General features: G+C 45.4%; 1 protein-coding gene across 2 annotated transcripts in view; it reads left to right on the top strand.

Annotated features, from left to right (window-relative positions):
- Window positions 1–11,002, top strand: part of Nedd4l (NEDD4 like E3 ubiquitin protein ligase) — a 304,001-nt gene extending 292,999 nt beyond the window's left edge. For both annotated transcript variants that reach the window (XM_027949006.2, XM_071602714.1), the window contains 6 exons: window positions 560–620; window positions 2,211–2,270; window positions 3,692–3,799; window positions 5,267–5,363; window positions 6,085–6,157; window positions 10,595–11,002. In XM_027949006.2, coding sequence (XP_027804807.1) covers window positions 560–620; window positions 2,211–2,270; window positions 3,692–3,799; window positions 5,267–5,363; window positions 6,085–6,157; window positions 10,595–10,697 — 502 coding nt within the window. In that variant the 3' untranslated portion in view covers window positions 10,698–11,002. The remainder of the gene's footprint in view (window positions 1–559; window positions 621–2,210; window positions 2,271–3,691; window positions 3,800–5,266; window positions 5,364–6,084; window positions 6,158–10,594) is intronic.
- The last annotated feature ends 5,844 nt before the right edge of the window (window positions 11,003–16,846 follow it).

The raw sequence follows: 16,846 nt of genomic DNA, 5'->3' as shown, positions 1-16,846 counted from the left end.
AGGACAAAATGTCTTTAATGAAATCCAGAGTGGATTTGCTTTGTGATCAGTTCTGCCCAGAACACTGTCACAGGGAAAATGGTTTTAATAAATTTCAGTTACTTTGAGAGTCTGCCAGTTCCTCCTCCAAATTTTGGTATTAGAGGATTGGTGCACATGATAATGTACTCTCTCTACAAAAGCACATCTATATTTATGCACGTGGGTGTGTGGATATGTGTATGGTACACACATACCTATGTGTTTGTCCCTCATGATCTTTTCTCCCTTCTTCACATATCGGTGACATTTGATTTGATCAAGTAAGGTGGGGTGGGGGTGGGGGTCGGTTATGCTTTGGAAATTCTCAGTGGGATTTTATATTCCTCATGGGTATCTCAGTGCTTCTTGAACAGATTCCTGAATCAACAGTGGATGCACAATAGCAGACCCCTTTTGCCCCCTGTTACAGGGGTTTCTGTCCCTTTCCTTGCCTAAGGAGCAACAGTCCCCATTGTAAAACAGCAGTGAACCCTGGCCATGAGGGAGGTGGCTGAGCATGTGCCCTTTTCTTCTGCAGCTTAGTCATCCAGTGGAGATTTGTGAACAGGGTCCAGAAGCAAATGAACGCCTTCTTGGAGGTGAGTGCTCCTCAAGTCCTGGTTGAGGGAGGTTGGTGAGTCTCCTGTAGGTATGCTGGAGCTGACCATGCACTGAGTCACTGGGAGGGTGGGGACACCCCAAGGAAGGCCACCCTGCCCACCTCACACCTTGACCAGTCTCCAGGATGAGGGTATTCAGTAGTGTGCCACCATTTTTTTTAAGTGTTCTCTTGCTTTGCTTCTCTGATTTTCCAATTTGTCTCAACTGTGCTTCAAGAAGACTTTTTACACTCTTGAGCTAGAGCCATTATCTAGAAGTGTCAGGCGGCACCCATGAGGAGTCTACCTACTACTGTGAAGCCATGGTCTAAGTAGTTTGAGGACTTGGGCTGAACACGCGCAGGGCGGTTTCCCATCAAGCCATTCCTTCCTGGGACATTGTGTTCCCCTTCCGTGGCTGTGCCCTTCTTTATGCCTGTCTTGAAATTCCTTGGGGATGCCCTCCTGTTCAGGGACACGGATGGCACATTTTTGTCAGTGGGGTCTTACCTAGTACCTGTGCCCACTTCCACCCTGGGAAGGAAGGAAGCAGGCACCTCCCAGATCCCAGTGCTCAATGCTGCAGTTGTCACCAGGCCCCTTCTGAAGATCCTCTAGCAGAGGCCGAGGGGTTCTTCTCTGTAAGAGGTGTTCCATATTGACCAAAAGTGAAATCCTTTTTTTAAATCTGATGAGTGTTAGTTGTTTAAAAGACAATGGAAGAGGGCTGAGGTTGTGGCTCAGTGGCAGAGCACTTGCCTCACATGTGGGTTCAATCCTCAGCACCACATGAAAATAAACAAAATATTGTATCCATGTAAAACTAAAAAATATTTTTTTAATAAAAAGACAATACAAGAAAGCTCCACGCACATAATTTCCAGGAACAGATGCGGCTCTCTTGGTGGCAGAGCTCTTCAGCCAACCCTAGCCCAGTACCTGCTAGGAGTAAGGAAGTCCTCACGAAGCAGAACACAAAAATTCAGGTCTCAAGGGACATAAAATGTGAGGACAGTCTTGAGGGGCACATTTCAGACTTTATTTAGATAAGAAACCCCAGGACACAGATTCCCGGGCCCCACCATGGTCTACCCTTTGGGAGCCCAACTTCCTCCCAGCACAGAGAGGCTGGTGTTGCCTCACGCCACTGCTCAGTGAGAGTCTGGTCTGCTGTCCCCGATTCTTCAATGCCCGGCACACCCCCACCTCTCCCCTCTTGAGCTTCGTCTCTATGCCTTCATGTTATTTTTAAATGTGTCTCTTGAATGTCTGTGGCTTGTACTCTTGGCTCACAATGGCTATGTCATAAATGGCTTTTGGAATTCACCTGCCTGCAATGTCCTATGCCGTCATAGGGTTTTAAATATTAACTACCTGAACCTTCTAGACTCTGTGACTTGGGGAAAAAAATTGTGTTGTGACTCTGCAGTTTTTATGGAAACTCTGGTTAACTAGATACTGTCACTGACGTAAGAATCATCAATAAGGAATGAGTTTTTCTAAGCAACCAAAAAGGGCTTATGTTTTCTGTAAAATCTCTTTTTCGAGGAAAAAAAAGGTGTTTAGGGTGATTTCTTTTTTTCCTTTCAGGGATTCACAGAATTGCTTCCAATCGATTTGATTAAAATTTTTGATGAAAATGAGCTGGAGGTTTGTATTACAAACATGTTATGTAAAATAATTTTTAAATATCATCTCTCATTACAAATGATATTTTTCTATTCTCTAATCTGTCATGACCTACCGAGGAAGTTGAGATAAATTCTATTTTGTGCTTCATTACCTGATGTGGGACTAATGGATAGAAAAAGTCATCTACCATAGCGCCCATGCCCATGAGCAGGCAGTTGTGGAACGTCCCCACTGACCTGGGTTGGGTTCGTGGCACCAGGAGAGAAAAACTGGTTTGTAGCAGCACCCTGCTTTCAAGGCCAGGCTGGCCCGGCATCCCGCCTGCCTCCCCGTCTCCACCATGGTAATAAATGGGGAACTTGAGCACAGACTGGGCTGTGAGCATCTCCTGGAGATTGTAGAACAGAGATCTCCTTGAACTTGACATAATTTATGTGGACTAAGGAAAAACAGCAATGGTATTTTGATGAGTGTCCCTCTTAGCTTCTTGCTGTTGGTGTAGGTGAAAGAGGGCAACTTGAAAACCCGAGGAATATCTTGCCCTTTCTTGTTGAGAGAAACAGAGGAGGAGGGAAGGCGGTTGTGTCTGTGGCCAAGCTGGTGATGGCACTCGGCCATTGTCCAGGACATATCAATGGAGTGGCTTTCTGTACTTTTACCTTAAAAGTGAAGACCTCAAGATTAATGGTGTCATAGAAACCATGCACTGTGAGCCTGGAATTGTGCAGGTGGAGTCTCTGAGGCAGGGAGAAGTGAGTCACCTCACAGGTGGACCCAGCAAGGTGTGAGCCCAGTCAGGCCTAGGAACTCAGTTTTCAGGCTTTGGGTGTAGTTCTCTGTTTTATTCTAGTCCCTCTGCAGGAAGAATCATATTCGTTAATCTATGATAAACCTTTACTGGAGATACACGATAGGCAAAGCAAATCTTAGACTGCCTGCCTCATTGCATGTCTGTGCTCCATGGGCCTCTGGATGGGTGAGGCCGATTGACCTCACCTGATTTAATCAATCTGAGGAAGATGAGTTCTTGCTGTCATCCGTACTAATTTGGGGGTGGGTAAGAAAAGTTTCACATATTCAGATGAATAACCTCTCAAGGAGACAGCCCCGTAATATGCCTATGCTAACAGGGTGTGAAAATCCACCATCCTTGTGCTTGAGTTTGGGGGAGGAGGAAGGTGACTGATGTGGTGTCCTTAATTCCTGTGTGAAATGCCATGGCCTTGTGTGAGGGTTAGAATCAAATCACCCTCATTATCTGTGCTGTCTCTGTGACCCAGTGTGGCAGGGAAAGTTTGGAACACGAATCTGCATTCATTGGTTTTCATGAGTCACTAACATACTCACTTTCCACAGCGACAAAAGGGTAATTTCCTAGTGTATGATGTGTTCAGCTTTCATGTCCTGTCTCCCTTACATCTGGTCAATTTCCTTAACAGTTGCTCATGTGCGGCCTGGGTGACGTCGATGTGAACGACTGGAGACAGCATTCTATTTACAAGAATGGCTACTGCCCAAACCACCCTGTCATTCAGTGGTTCTGGAAGGTAAGCCCAGTGCGCCCAGGCCCTGCTCCGCCGAGTTGGGGCAGAGGGCTCACCAGCGGGCTCTCTCAAATGGCTTGACTTTAGGACTGATGCTGGATGTAGGGTCTGCTTGGACTAGGACCATTAGGGAGGGAAGAGCCCTGTCTAGAATTTCTGTCATGCACAGCATGAGATTTGAATCCTCATGAAAGGCCACTGTCCTTCCTTGATCACCTGTTAAAGCAACTTTTTTTTTAGGAATCCATTGAGTAAGAAAAGGAGTTCAGTGGTCTCCAGAGTACTGTGAAACTAGGCCTCAGAAGTGGAAATCCGAATGAGCTTTCTCAGGGTATAAACTCACTGTCAGGGCTGACTTGTCCAAGATGCCATTTTTCTGTGAAGAAACCGTTTTCTCAGTTTTGTTTTGTTTTGTTTTTTTTTAACTAGTTCCAATTTGGACCTTTACATCTCTCAACCAAAAATGCAAATGAAAATTGATTTACTATCTTAGGGCCAACACTTGCATCCTGCTCGGCTCAGGAGGGAAGTGAAATAGAAATGGGTTTGTTCAGAGAGATGGAAAACTAACTTTAAAAAAAAAAAACTACCCCACCCCCACCAAAAAAAGACATTAAATTTAAAGAGATTATCTAACATTTTAATTTCTAAAGTTTAAAAAATTAGAAATTATTTGTCATTAATATTATTTCTATCAGTAATTATTTCTATTATTAATTATAAATTATTTTTATTTTTTAAGTGCTGGCAGAAGTATGGGGAGAAGCTAAAACAATCTTCAAATCCTTGATTAAGTCTCAGTCACCTATGACTTTGTTTTTTATTTTTTATTTTTTAGTTATACATGGATATAGTATCTTTATTTTGTTTATTTTTATATGGTGCTGAGGATCGAACCTAGTGCCTCACATGTGCAAGGCAAGCGCTCTGCCACTGAGCCACCACCCCAATCCTCATATGTTTTTTTAATAGCAGTTCAAGCAGCATCCAGATATGTAACATCACACAGATGGCTTTAGAGGCCTATTTTTGCCTCTGTTTTTCCTTCTTTTCATAAAATGTTATCTGTGGGGAATTTGCAGTCTGCAATCCTGTCTCCTCACCTGGGTTCCCCTTGTGACGACCATTCTGGAACACTATATATTTATAATTGGCCTTGAGGGAGCTGGCAAGCCTCAAACTCAGAAACCTGAGCTGGATGCCATCAAAGAGTTTGCTTTTTATATCATTTATTTTGGCCTCTTGGCAGAAGAAGAAAAGCCTGGTGATCAGTCACTAAGATTAGAGAGGCTGGAATTGTGGTAGCCATTTAAAAAAAATAAAATAAAAATACTGACTCTGTTTTCAGGGTCAACTGTCTAGGTCTTCTTCCATGGCAATATAAATAAGATTAAATTTGCCTGCCCGCATTCCAGCAGCATGTGCTGCATGTCACATGGGGACATGATGGCCTTCTGCCTCTGTTCATAGGCTGTGCTTCTGATGGATGCAGAAAAGCGGATCCGGTTACTGCAGTTTGTCACAGGGACATCCCGAGTACCCATGAATGGATTTGCCGAACTTTATGGTGAGCACCATGCCCAGATCCAGTTCTCCTGTGGGGTTCTAGCCCCGTGTCTCCTGTGGGCCAGGGACACTCTGCCCCCCGAGACCTCTGCCAAGGCTAGGAAGCCCTGTCAGGTCTGCATGCTCACATGCTCATATGGGTTTCATAGGGTCCTGCGTAGACACAGACAGGTGCTTCTACCTCAGGAAAGGCACAGTTTGTGAAGAGAACCATAGTTTTGTATTTTCCTTTTTTCTTTTTTTTCTAGTTTAATTTTTTTAGTATATCTTTAAAAACAAGGTTTCCCCTACCCACCCATGTGGTTCCAGAATCACCAGGTGATCCTCTCAAGGACGCCCCCCCTCCAGGGGGCGAAATTCCTCAGTGCTCATTTGAAAGAAATCACTCTTCCTACTGCATGTTGAAGCTCACATTCATTCATTTCCCCAAAAGCAGCTATAGATTTACCTGCTGGGCCCAGTGCAGGTGTTGCTATGCTGCTTGCACCTGGGGCAGTTCCATCTGGCAGGTGCAGCCGAGTCTGTGCCATGAGCTTGTGCCACTCCCAATGCTCCCAGCATTTGGTACTGTGCCCCTGCAAAAGGTGGTCTCCCAGGAGTCACCCCAAGCCCTGCCCCAGCAGTGGCCACTGTCCTCCCGTCTTCCCTCTTCTCTGAGTGTCCCTGCGGCTCTGTCCTGCTGCCACAGGCCCTGCTGACATGTCTTGTTCTTTCCTGTCCAGGTTCCAATGGTCCTCAGCTGTTTACAATAGAGCAATGGGGCAGTCCTGAAAAGCTGCCCAGAGCTCACACATGGTAAGTGACCCAATGCTGGAGTGTCAGCCCACAGTGCGCTGCACACTCGGCTGCGTGACGCCAGCCTAGAGGAAGAGTGCTGCACTTCCTACCCATAAAGAGCTCAGGGTGAAATGACAGTGTTGTGATGAGAACATAAACTGCAGTAAACGCCGACAGAACTGGAAGGCATGGTCTGATTCCTCCCAGAGTGTTTGCACATAAAGGGCCAAGGCCTCCATTCCTCAGGACCCCCTCCAGACCCCACCTCCCTGACTCTTCTAGGGAGCAGAGATTTCACTTTTCACCAATTAGGTGTGTGGCAGCTGTGAGCCTCTCAACAGGGCTGGGTTTTGCTTCTACCTTAAACAGGTCATTTGGAACTTAGGTTAAAATTTCCTATAGAAGCCTTGATTTCAAAAGTGTATGTCAGTAGCCCATGACCCCCTAGAATTTACTGAGATCATGGATGAAAGAGTGTTAAGAGGTCTGTAGGTGGCCCATGGCCCAGGGTGACAAGGAGTGGCACCCCACACCCTTAGGAGGCCCTGTCAGGCTGCAGGTAGGAAGGAGACCTCTGTTGTTTCCTTGGAAGAGTTACACAGCACCCACACAGACTTGGCCCAGTGGGTTTGTGAAACCACATACGGAGACCTCTTGCTAATCCGAGCTCATGTCCCTGTGTTGGTTTTTCTGCTTAGGCTTTTCACTCTTGCTCCTTAGAAAGCAGGGGTGTGGGCCTCCTGGAAGTAGTGAGCAGCATGGCCTGCCACTGTCACAAGCAGCAGGGCTTCCAGTCTGCAGTGACCACACTGGGCTTAACATGAGCCACAGACGCTCCACAGATACATGTGTCTTCCCTTCCCTATTGCCAGATAAATCTCACCAGCCTTGTAAAGCATGTCTCCTGGTTCAGGTAAAGTCTTCCTCCACGTACTTACAGGAAGCTGCTGCTTTAAAGGGAAGGGCCTGATAGGGGAGAGTCATAAAAGTGAACTTGTAAAACATTGGCTGTGAAAGGTATTTTCCTTCTGTATGGAAAAGAATGGTTTTTCTATTCATACCAGTCATATGACTCTGAATGGAGTGTGTGTGGTCACTGCCTGTCGGGCCTTTTTGAAGCAAGCCGAGTCCAGCCTAAAAGTGGTGAATATCCAGAACAGTCATTGTCTTGGTTCTCGGCCTTTGTTCTAGGGAAACATGTTTTGATAGTCTAGAGTTTTTATTCCGAACAGTATCAGAGTCCAGGGTAGCATTCTGGGTTCCGACAGCCTCGGTTTGGAAGGCAGCCCTACAGAGCCAAGCCCCAGGAACCAGCTGTATCCATGCAGAACTCCCAGTCTCAAGCACCAGTAAGGGTGAATATTATAAATTAGTAAATTACTGGGCAGAAACATCATCCATGGGTCAGGCAATTTTCCTCTTGATGACAACCTTATGATACACTGTGATCATTCCCCGGGGTGTTAGGACACTTGCTCAGGAATACACAGTCCACAGATTCCCAAATCACAGGATTTGAACTCGGGTCAGCTACAAATAGCCAGTTCCCTTCACTGCACCATGTCCACTTCTGTGGTTACAGCCCTTGTCCTGTTCAGTCCCTGCCCCTCTGTGACCCCGTGGTCAGGTACCTGACTGTTGAACTTCTTTTCAATTTTGGAGCCACGATTCAACCCGCTGACCTTAGCTGTGCAGTGGAACCACAAAGAAGGTGTTAAAAACACCGATGCCAAGCTCCTGCTTGCAGAGAATAGGACCTGGTTGGTGTGGCATGTGGCCTAGGCAGTGGGACTTTAAGGAAAAAATATTTTCAAAGATTCGTTTTTAAAGGTAGACTTAGGAAGGGCAAAGGTTACCTAGGAGGAAGAGAGCCCAACTGCCTCTTCCCAAAGCTGATTTTTCTGGTCTCTGTGTCATGAAAGTAAAGCCAGCTGGCCCTCACCAGACTGACCGAGGACGAGGGGCTGGCTCCAGGTAGGACTGCGGTACTCTGTCTGAATGGCTTTCCTCCGGCCAGGCCCTGGTGGTGGGAACAGGAACTCTATGGCCACTTCTTAGCAATGGTTCCGCTGTGACATTCCCCATGGAGATGTTTCATTTCTTCCATGTTCCATGAGAACATAAAATGCACAGACTGCAAACTGAAAAATCTGATTTAGCAGAGTGAGCAGAGCTGACAGAGCTGGCCCTCTGAAGGGTCCTCGGATGGCCCTCTCAGGTGTCTGACATTGGTGGGGCTTCAGTTCATTGTTCTGTGAGAGTCACTCCTCAGAGGTTTAAAATGACTCTTTAATAGAAATTACAGACGCCCCTGCTCTATCCATGATCTCATTGGCCCACACACCCTAGCCTGCTACAGCCTGCTGAGGACAGGGACTGACTCCTGTCACCTAGCTCCCTCGTGGCAGACCAAGCACCTAGACCACAAAGAAGGTGTTAAAAACACCGATGCCAAGCTCTTGCTTGCAGAGAATAGGACCTGGTTGGTGTGGCATGTGGCCTAGGCAGTGGGACTTTAAGGAAAAAATATTTTCAAAGATTCGTTTTTAAAGGTAGATTTAGGAAGGGCAAAGGTTACCTAGGAGGAAGAGAGCCCAACTGCCTCTTCCCAAAGCTGATTAGGTGCCTCTTCAACAGTAACTGGCACCTAGCACCTTCCAGGCATTGTCCCAGACACCAGATCTGACTGACCCTCATAATTGTCACAATTCAAAGACTTGGGTCATGGTGACCCATTCTTACAGAGAAGAAAACTGCGACTTAGACCTCAGCAGCATGATAGACCTCAGCTCTTAATACTCCTCTCTTCACCTCCTCTCTCCATTATGTCTGTATTTCTTAAACTTGAATCCCATATAGACTCTTTTAAAAGGAAAAAATCTTCACGGATCCTTGAGAGTGGGTCTTTAGACCCTATGGGAATTGCAGACCCTGGACTATGAACCTGTGATGTGGAAAGCACTTTCTGGTGCCTTTCTGAGAAGTGCCATTTAGGAAGCACAGAGTTGCACTCTCGATGTTTACCGGCCGCTATGAAGTCTGAATGGGGCTCGTTAAACATGTTAGGGTTAGTGGGGCCCAGCATGGAGATGCATTTGTTTCTGCTGATGATGATCAGTGGTCAGCTTTTAAAACATGCAGAGCAGCTCTGTTCATACTTGGAGTCAGGTCAGCACGGGGTGGGGTCAGCTTTAAGCACAAATGGTGTGGCCCTCACAGTAGAGGCAGCCATGCGTGGGTCAAGGGGTGGGCTTCAGAGCCAGCCTGCAGCAGGTTACCTCGCCTCCCTGTGCCTCAAGTTCCTCCTCTGTAAAGCCAGGGGAGAAGCATTACCTTCCTTAACAGGGGGGTGCCAGGGCTCAGTGCAGGAGGACAGGCACAGCACCGAAACAGGCCGACTCCACGAATGTTAGCCCTCCTCGAAAGATCATGAGCCACTGCCAGGGTGTGTGGCCATGTCAGGACAGGTGGCCACATTCAGGACATTCACATCGGCAGTCCCGACAGACACTGATTCAGCAGACATTCAGTAAATATTGAATAACAGGGATCACCATCATCTACTGAGTGAACCATGACACTGGTCACACTTGCTGCCCTCCAGGCCCACCTGACATGTGTTCAGATCTGACCCTCCCAACACCCAATGAGCAATTTCCCCTTTTCACAGATGAGCAGACAGATCCCAAGAAGTAAGGTGATTTGCCAGAGGTCACATGGCTAGCAAGTGGTCGAGCCAGAATTTGAACTCAGTTCTATAAATAAGTAGATGGTATGCCTGCAGGGGCCATCCACATGTCTGAAGACTTTATTCTCACCAGGGTGGTTTGCAGCGCCCCCAACTGAAGCCGCCTGATGTGTAAGGGCTGTCCTAAAGGGTACAGCTCTTTTCTCCAAACCTCTGGCTAGTCTGCCTTTGGTTAGCAAAGATAACCTGTCATTGGTGTTCTGGAGCCCAAGTAGCCTGGCCTCTGCTTTGGGGTTCACAGCTTTCCTAGGAGTAGGACCCACAGCACCTTGGCTGTGCCTCACTGCTTCAGGACACATCTGCAGATTGGAGGTCACTCTGCCCACCTTGAAGGCTTGTGATGAAAGTCAAGGAGTCCATACAGAGACCTGCACTTGGCTCAGGCCTAGTGGAGAATAAGTGATAGCATTGGAAATGGGCATAGCCTCGCTGCATCAGCAGCCCTGGAGCATGCATTAATGCTCCTTCTAGCAGAGGTTTCATGGACTATTAGAAAAGGGTTTTTCTCCTCGGTAATTATATAGCTTGTTTGGTTTGGGCAGTTTCATAGCTAGAATTTATTTATTTTGTACTCAGAATTGGGGCTAAAACCTTTTCATTCCCTTGTGCAAACACCAATTGCCCCGTTAGCCAAATCTAGGAAGTGCTGTTGGAACTAAAGGGTGATAATGGTGGCCTTCTACCTACACTGTTTGTTCATTTTGCAGCTTTAATCGCCTTGACTTACCTCCATATGAAACCTTTGAAGATTTACGAGAGAAGCTTCTCATGGCCGTGGAAAACGCACAGGGATTTGAAGGGGTGGATTAAGGCCTTCTGACTCGGGGCTGTCCATCAAGCAAGTTCCCCTTGCACTTTTGCATTTGCCTAACAGACTTTTGCAGAGCAGGGGGCAGAGACCACTGCACGTGCTGTCTGAGCCCGGCCTCCACCCGGGCCCTGCCCGAGTTCAGATGCGGGAACCCAGTCCCAGCTCGAGTTCCCACCTCTTCTACCACAAATCCTCAACTGGTTGATGTGTACACTAATTACATTTCAGGAGGACTTGTTCTATTTATGTTGTGCCTCTGCAGGCAAAGCCCTTAATAAATATTTTGCATACTTTCTAATGACAATGAATGGAATTAATCACTCCACAGGTATAGTATTACAACTCATGTTTACTTTTTAAAATGATTTAGACCGATTTTCAGATTTTATTTCATTACAATTAAAGATGTCTCATGTACTTAGAAAGTGAGCATATTTTTTTTGTATTTGAATTTCATACCAAGCTTAATGTTAATGACATTTTTATTTTTGAAGTACTTTGACACCCCTCCACCCTCTACTTTAGTAGAACTGGAAGGCTCACTTTTGTCCAAAAGCCTTCCACAGACAAGTACTTTTGAAAGAATTTCAAATAAAGCATTAGGCATAATGATAATTTTTCCATACTCAGAATGAAAATAAACTGGATATTACTTTCTTTTGTACAAATTTAGGTAATAGCTACAGGCTGAGAGAATTGTAACATAGCATGACATTTGTGTTAACTTGAAAGGAATCACACCATTATTCCTTAGAAGTAATTGTGTGTGCTATAACACATTTGAGGCAGGGTTGGACTATCATTTCTCATTGGAGAAATTACTTAACCCTTCCTTGCTGTACAGTCATCATTTTATTATATTTTCCCCTTTGCTGTCTGTCATAGAGACATTTTGAATGAAACTTGGCATTGCTTGATTCGAAACTGCGGAAGCCAGATCCGTTCTGTCTCCTCCGGGTGTGCATTTGCCAACGGCGGCAAAGTAACCGGTTCCTGCTCTAACTGCGCCACTTCTGAAGGCACTTTATGTACTACGCGGAGGTCATATCTGGTTCCATTTTTGTTTTTTAACATACACATTAAGTGTGACGATGATTTCTTCTCCCTGCACACATCTTTCCTGTGCGATGTCTATCAGTTGTGAATCTGGCTGCTGGTGTATAGAAACCCGGATGAAAAGCTGAGCCTACAGACCTGTCCTCTCCAATTGTTTTGTGACTTCTACTCGACTACAAGGATTTATTTAATATACACTTAATGGAACTGAGTTCTGTTCCCTATGACCTGGTGCATGCTTCAGTACCGTGTCCCGCCCAAGTCGTGTCTGTTGTACACTAGATTAACAGAGACTCAGTTTGCTCCACTGAGGTCAAGCTGCTAAACTGGGGGTGGCAGAGGATTGAGGGTGTGTGCACAGTTTGCTTCTTTTCCACTTTTAAGTCTCGTTGCAGAATTCTGTCATGTTTAGAGACTATGTCTGAGACAGCGTGGGAGTGCAGTTGTCCTACCGTCCCTTTTGTGTTGTGGTTGTTGGGGAGCACTGGAGGTTTGATTTCTTGGCAGGCATATTTAAGACAAATAATTGTGATTTTGAAGTCTCTGTAATAGAAGAAAGCTCTGGTGTAAGAATTTGCTCATATGCAAATTATGCAGCTCCGAATGGCACGTGAGATGCCCTGGGCGGCTGTGGCTGTGAAGAAGCACCGAGGCCTCAAGTTACAGAAGGTGGATTGCTGTGGAGCTCAGTGCTGGCTCCTGTTCATAGTGGCTTAAAATACCTAGGAGTGACCAGAAAACTTACATGCTAAGTAATTATAAAAAATGATGTTGCTCATTTTTTTTTTGCCTTTTGGTGGGAAATTTTCCCATAAAACCAACATGACAAATGTCTCAGTGGTAAAGGCCCCTTTTTTGTTGCCCTCCTAGTCCAAAGTTATAGTAATCTTTAAAAAAAAAAAAAAAATCATGCCATTTGAGTTGAGCAGAGTCCTTGGATGAATTTTGAGAATGATCAGGTCATTATAGGAGGAGAAATCTAATTTCTACTGTGAAAACTGGGATTCTTCAGTCATTTCATAAACTGTGTGCATTTCATGAATATTTTGATTTTTTGAAAACAAACTAGCCCAGGTATTGAAAATAGGAAAATAGAAACTATTCTCATCATTTTTAAGCCAGGAACAGGAGAATTATTGAAATATGCCCCTGAGAATATTTGAACGATGGTAATTGTGAATGGCACATTAGTTTATCTACCCCTTGATACTCCTCCAATTTTTAACAATTAAACATTGCTGGATTTGGGGTTTGGTTAAATGAGAATGCAGTCACTAGTCCTCAGCTATTTGTGAAGTTTTTCTCTGCCTAAAGGCCCCGAATCTCTCCTAGATCTTGCTGTCTGCTGTTGCCTGCTCCAGGCAGCAGTGGAGAATGCACTGCAGGAAGAGCAGGTTTTTGAGTCATTCTCTGACCTCCCTGCTCCAACAACTGTCCTGGGGGAGGAGGTTGGTGCTGCCTGTCCTCCTTGTCCCACCAGCCACACTGCTCTGCACTTCGCGGTCTCTGTTGCCCATTTGCTCCCAGGCTACAGTGACCACCATAACCCCTTTCCTCTGGCTCCCTGCAGAAGGTGGTTGTCGGGGCTGAGAAGTGAGTGCTAGAGTTCGGGAAGGCTCTGAGTGTCACTTGGCTGCCTGTGGATCCTGGGTGTTACTGTTCCTGCCCCTGGTTGGCCTTTGGATGAATTTGGGAAGTCCACAAACAGCGTTGGCTTTGGAGAGTGTTGCTTCTCCACTCACTGCCCCTGGAACAGGCGACAGGAGGCATTTTTCTCAATGTGTCTGACCTCAGTGCACTTTCCTTGTTTTTCTGAAACATGGACTGTCCTTTACTTTTCTGCAGCCAGTCCTCTAACAGATCACCAGGAAGGGACAAACTTAAGTTTTGTTTCCAAAGCCCTTTAGAACAGTCCCTAAATTCAGATGGTGGATGAGAGAAAGCAACTTGACATGAATTATTCTTCCCGTGTGAGGACCCCGTGTCAGAGTCTAAAAAATGGTGTGCTAAATATTTGAACCACTTTCTACATCTCTCAATGTGGTGTAGGCAATTCATATGCCTGTTCTTTGACCTTGCAGGATCCCAGTTGACTCTCAGAAGCCAGGGTCACGTGCAGCAACTTTCTAATTGTTCTAACAGTGAGGAGTTGTTTATCATTGACTCTTGTATATTCCTGATTGTTGTGTATCTCATCTCTGAAATGTTGAAGTCTGCAAAGAGAGCTTGGGTTCATCAGCTCTCCAGTCGCTTCCCATTGTACTAGCTGTCTGCTTCCTGTCCTCTCCCTTCCTCACCCAGACTAAGCACCCCTGTGCTGCCCTGTGCGGAGGGGAGATGCTGCCTGGAGTCATTTTCTGATGTGCCAGTAGGGGTGCTGCTGTGCAGGGTGACTGCCTGCCCTGCTCCCCACTGACCCCCCAGATCTTGTACTACCTCTGTCTCCTTCAGGCATTGGGATACCTAAGTCACGTCAAAACTGCCAATTTCAGGACTGAGATGTGTTCAAAAACTTAAAGAATCCACTTAGTACTTTAGCTTTTAAAACTGGGAAGAAAATGTGATATACTTTGGACCACTTTTTTTTTTAATTTATATAAGCCTTAATGAATGGTGTATATACACTTGCGTACGCACACTCCACCCCAGAGTGTTTTCAGTGTGAGAAAATGCTGTAGCTTTAGTATGTGAGCCTTTGTAATGATTCCTAAGAAAAGGGGTAGCTTTCTGTTGGTACAGAATTTTCCAGGAAAACCACTCCTTTGACATCTCTCCTGTATTAAAGATGTTGCCCTCAAAGCAATGCATGTTTGAAGCGCATGTCTCTTTGCTGGTTTTATGTTTGTAAGGAATAATGACATCACTTCGTGTACTGCATTCTCGACCTGGCACCAGTGCATCGAAAGCCTTTCTCAGGAACATAACCTGCATCGACAGAAGCCTGTGTTCCCGTTTAAGCCAGTCTACCCCTCGTATCTGGACTGATTTCACCTAGTTTGTCATGGTTTCCTTCATGTTAATTTTGTGTGACTTTGTTGTTCTTACTACTGTGTATGTAACATACCTGTATACCTACATATGCTGTCCAAATATATGTGTATATATTTGTATAGCATTTTTACACCTCTACAAGTAATCCGGTTTCAAAAGGGAGAGCTCAGTCCCTTCTGCAGTTTTCTCCAAGCTGTGTGCTGAGAATTCTGATGCTCAGAGCCGAGAGAACCCTAGGAAAAAGATGTTAATTCGCTGTCATTTATTAATTCAGAATCTGTTATCAAATGAAACCTGAAAAAAAAAACTGACTTTTAAGGTGAAAAGTGTTTCAAGCATTCCAAATGAATTCTCAATGTTTCATAACTTTTTATTATAAACCCACCTCCTAAAATGAAGCCAAGTACTATTTGGTCAAACAAAACCAACTACCTTGATTTTTTTTTTTTTTAAGGACAACTTATGGATAATGCTCATTTTCACAATCAGAATAGCTTTAAAATAAGGTTGAATTTGATACAGGAAAAGTTTTGTTCAAGAACAAGTCCTTTTTGCTTTTCTTGAGAGCTAAAGAGAAACCGTCGCTTGTTTTCCTGACAGCAAAAGAGTAATGTGGCAAAATGAAGTCATTGTAAAAAGTGATGCGACTTGTCGAATATTTAATAAAGAATTATGGAAGCTGGAGCATTTTCTACAGCAAATATTATGGGTTTTCTGGTTTCAAGTTTCTTAGTGCATGCGTCATCCTGATTGTGTCAGAGGGGTTTAAACGCCTGCAGGCTTGTGGTATGTTCACTTCCTTAATCTCCACTGAAAGTTCCACGCCTTTAGAAATAGTCTGCCCAGAACACACTGCTTCAGCATAATATGAGGATGCCCAATTGTTCTCATCATCTGCCATTTCATCTTTTTAAACTGGCGCATTTTATATAACAGCATATAACCCATATATGAATCCGTTCCTGGAAAGCCAGGTTTCCCCTCTAGTTATCCAAGTGACCCTCTGCTCATTAAAAAGGTTGTAGGACCCAATGACGAAGCTACGGTTGTGCTCAGGAAGTTGCGATAGCCATACCTGTGTCAGTTCCCTTGTAAAACTCTCTGGCATGTTTCCATACACCGTGTCATTCTGCTCAAATAATCTCTTTGTTTTGGGGAAATTTTTCCTCTTTTTGTTAGTACTGAGCCTCATCTGTGTCCTTTGGCCATTCCCTTGGGGACTTCCTGCTGTGACTCTGGGCAGGATGTGATGGAGTGAGCCCTTGATTTCTTGTCTTTTTCCTTTAGCAGAGGAGCTTGCTGGAAAGCCGTCAACAGCACCCAGAGCTCCTGCCTCCCCACCTGGGCTTACACAGACACACCTATGAGGTGTGTGGGGCCAGAACCACTCTGAACTCTTCTGTGTTAAAGCAAAATGTAAAGAGTAAAATGAGGGCTTGTGGCTCAGTGGTGGAACACTTGCCTGGCATGTGTGAGGCCCTGGGTCCAAGTCTCAGCACCACCTCTAAATAAATGAAGGCCTATCAACAACTAAAAAAAAAAATTTAAAAAGTACAATGAATAAATTACCTCAATGACACAGTGGCTGGCTGGCAGCTCTTGACCTTCTCTGATATAGGCACTTCCAAAATTTTAAAGCCCCTGGTGAGTGTCAGCAGTGAACATGAGTGTCCCCAAATTCTACAACTAGCTCTCCAGGCTTTTGGCTCAAAAGAGCCAGGTTTGAAGAATCCCTGGGGTAAGAATAGAAAAGCTACTTTGTGGTTTGTTTGCTGCTGCCTCCTCTGAGAGACCATTTCAGTGGGTTTCCAGAACACTGGAGCTGGGGAGTCATTAAAGGACTTGAATTGGGCAGAGGGGAAAATTGAGTCTGGGTTTACTGAAGACTGAGCATAGACTCCATAACTAGGTCCTCAGCAGGCTGAGGAGGGTGAGAACAGAGAGATTCCCTGTTGGGGACTTTGCAAGGCTGACCTGTAGCCCAACTGAGGAAGGTCAGTTTGCCCCAAGCAGACCGTCACTTCTGCCCAGTGCCTTTCAGGCCCCTTCCCCAGCCAGTTCCCCATACTGCTAGTACACCCCCTTCCCCTCCAGATCCCAA

Source organism: Marmota flaviventris, chromosome 16 (assembly GCF_047511675.1).
Source record: "Marmota flaviventris isolate mMarFla1 chromosome 16, mMarFla1.hap1, whole genome shotgun sequence".
Lineage (NCBI taxonomy): Eukaryota > Metazoa > Chordata > Mammalia > Rodentia > Sciuridae > Marmota > Marmota flaviventris.
Note: the sequence above shows the minus strand (reverse complement) of the source record. Positions and strands in the feature narration are given on the sequence as shown.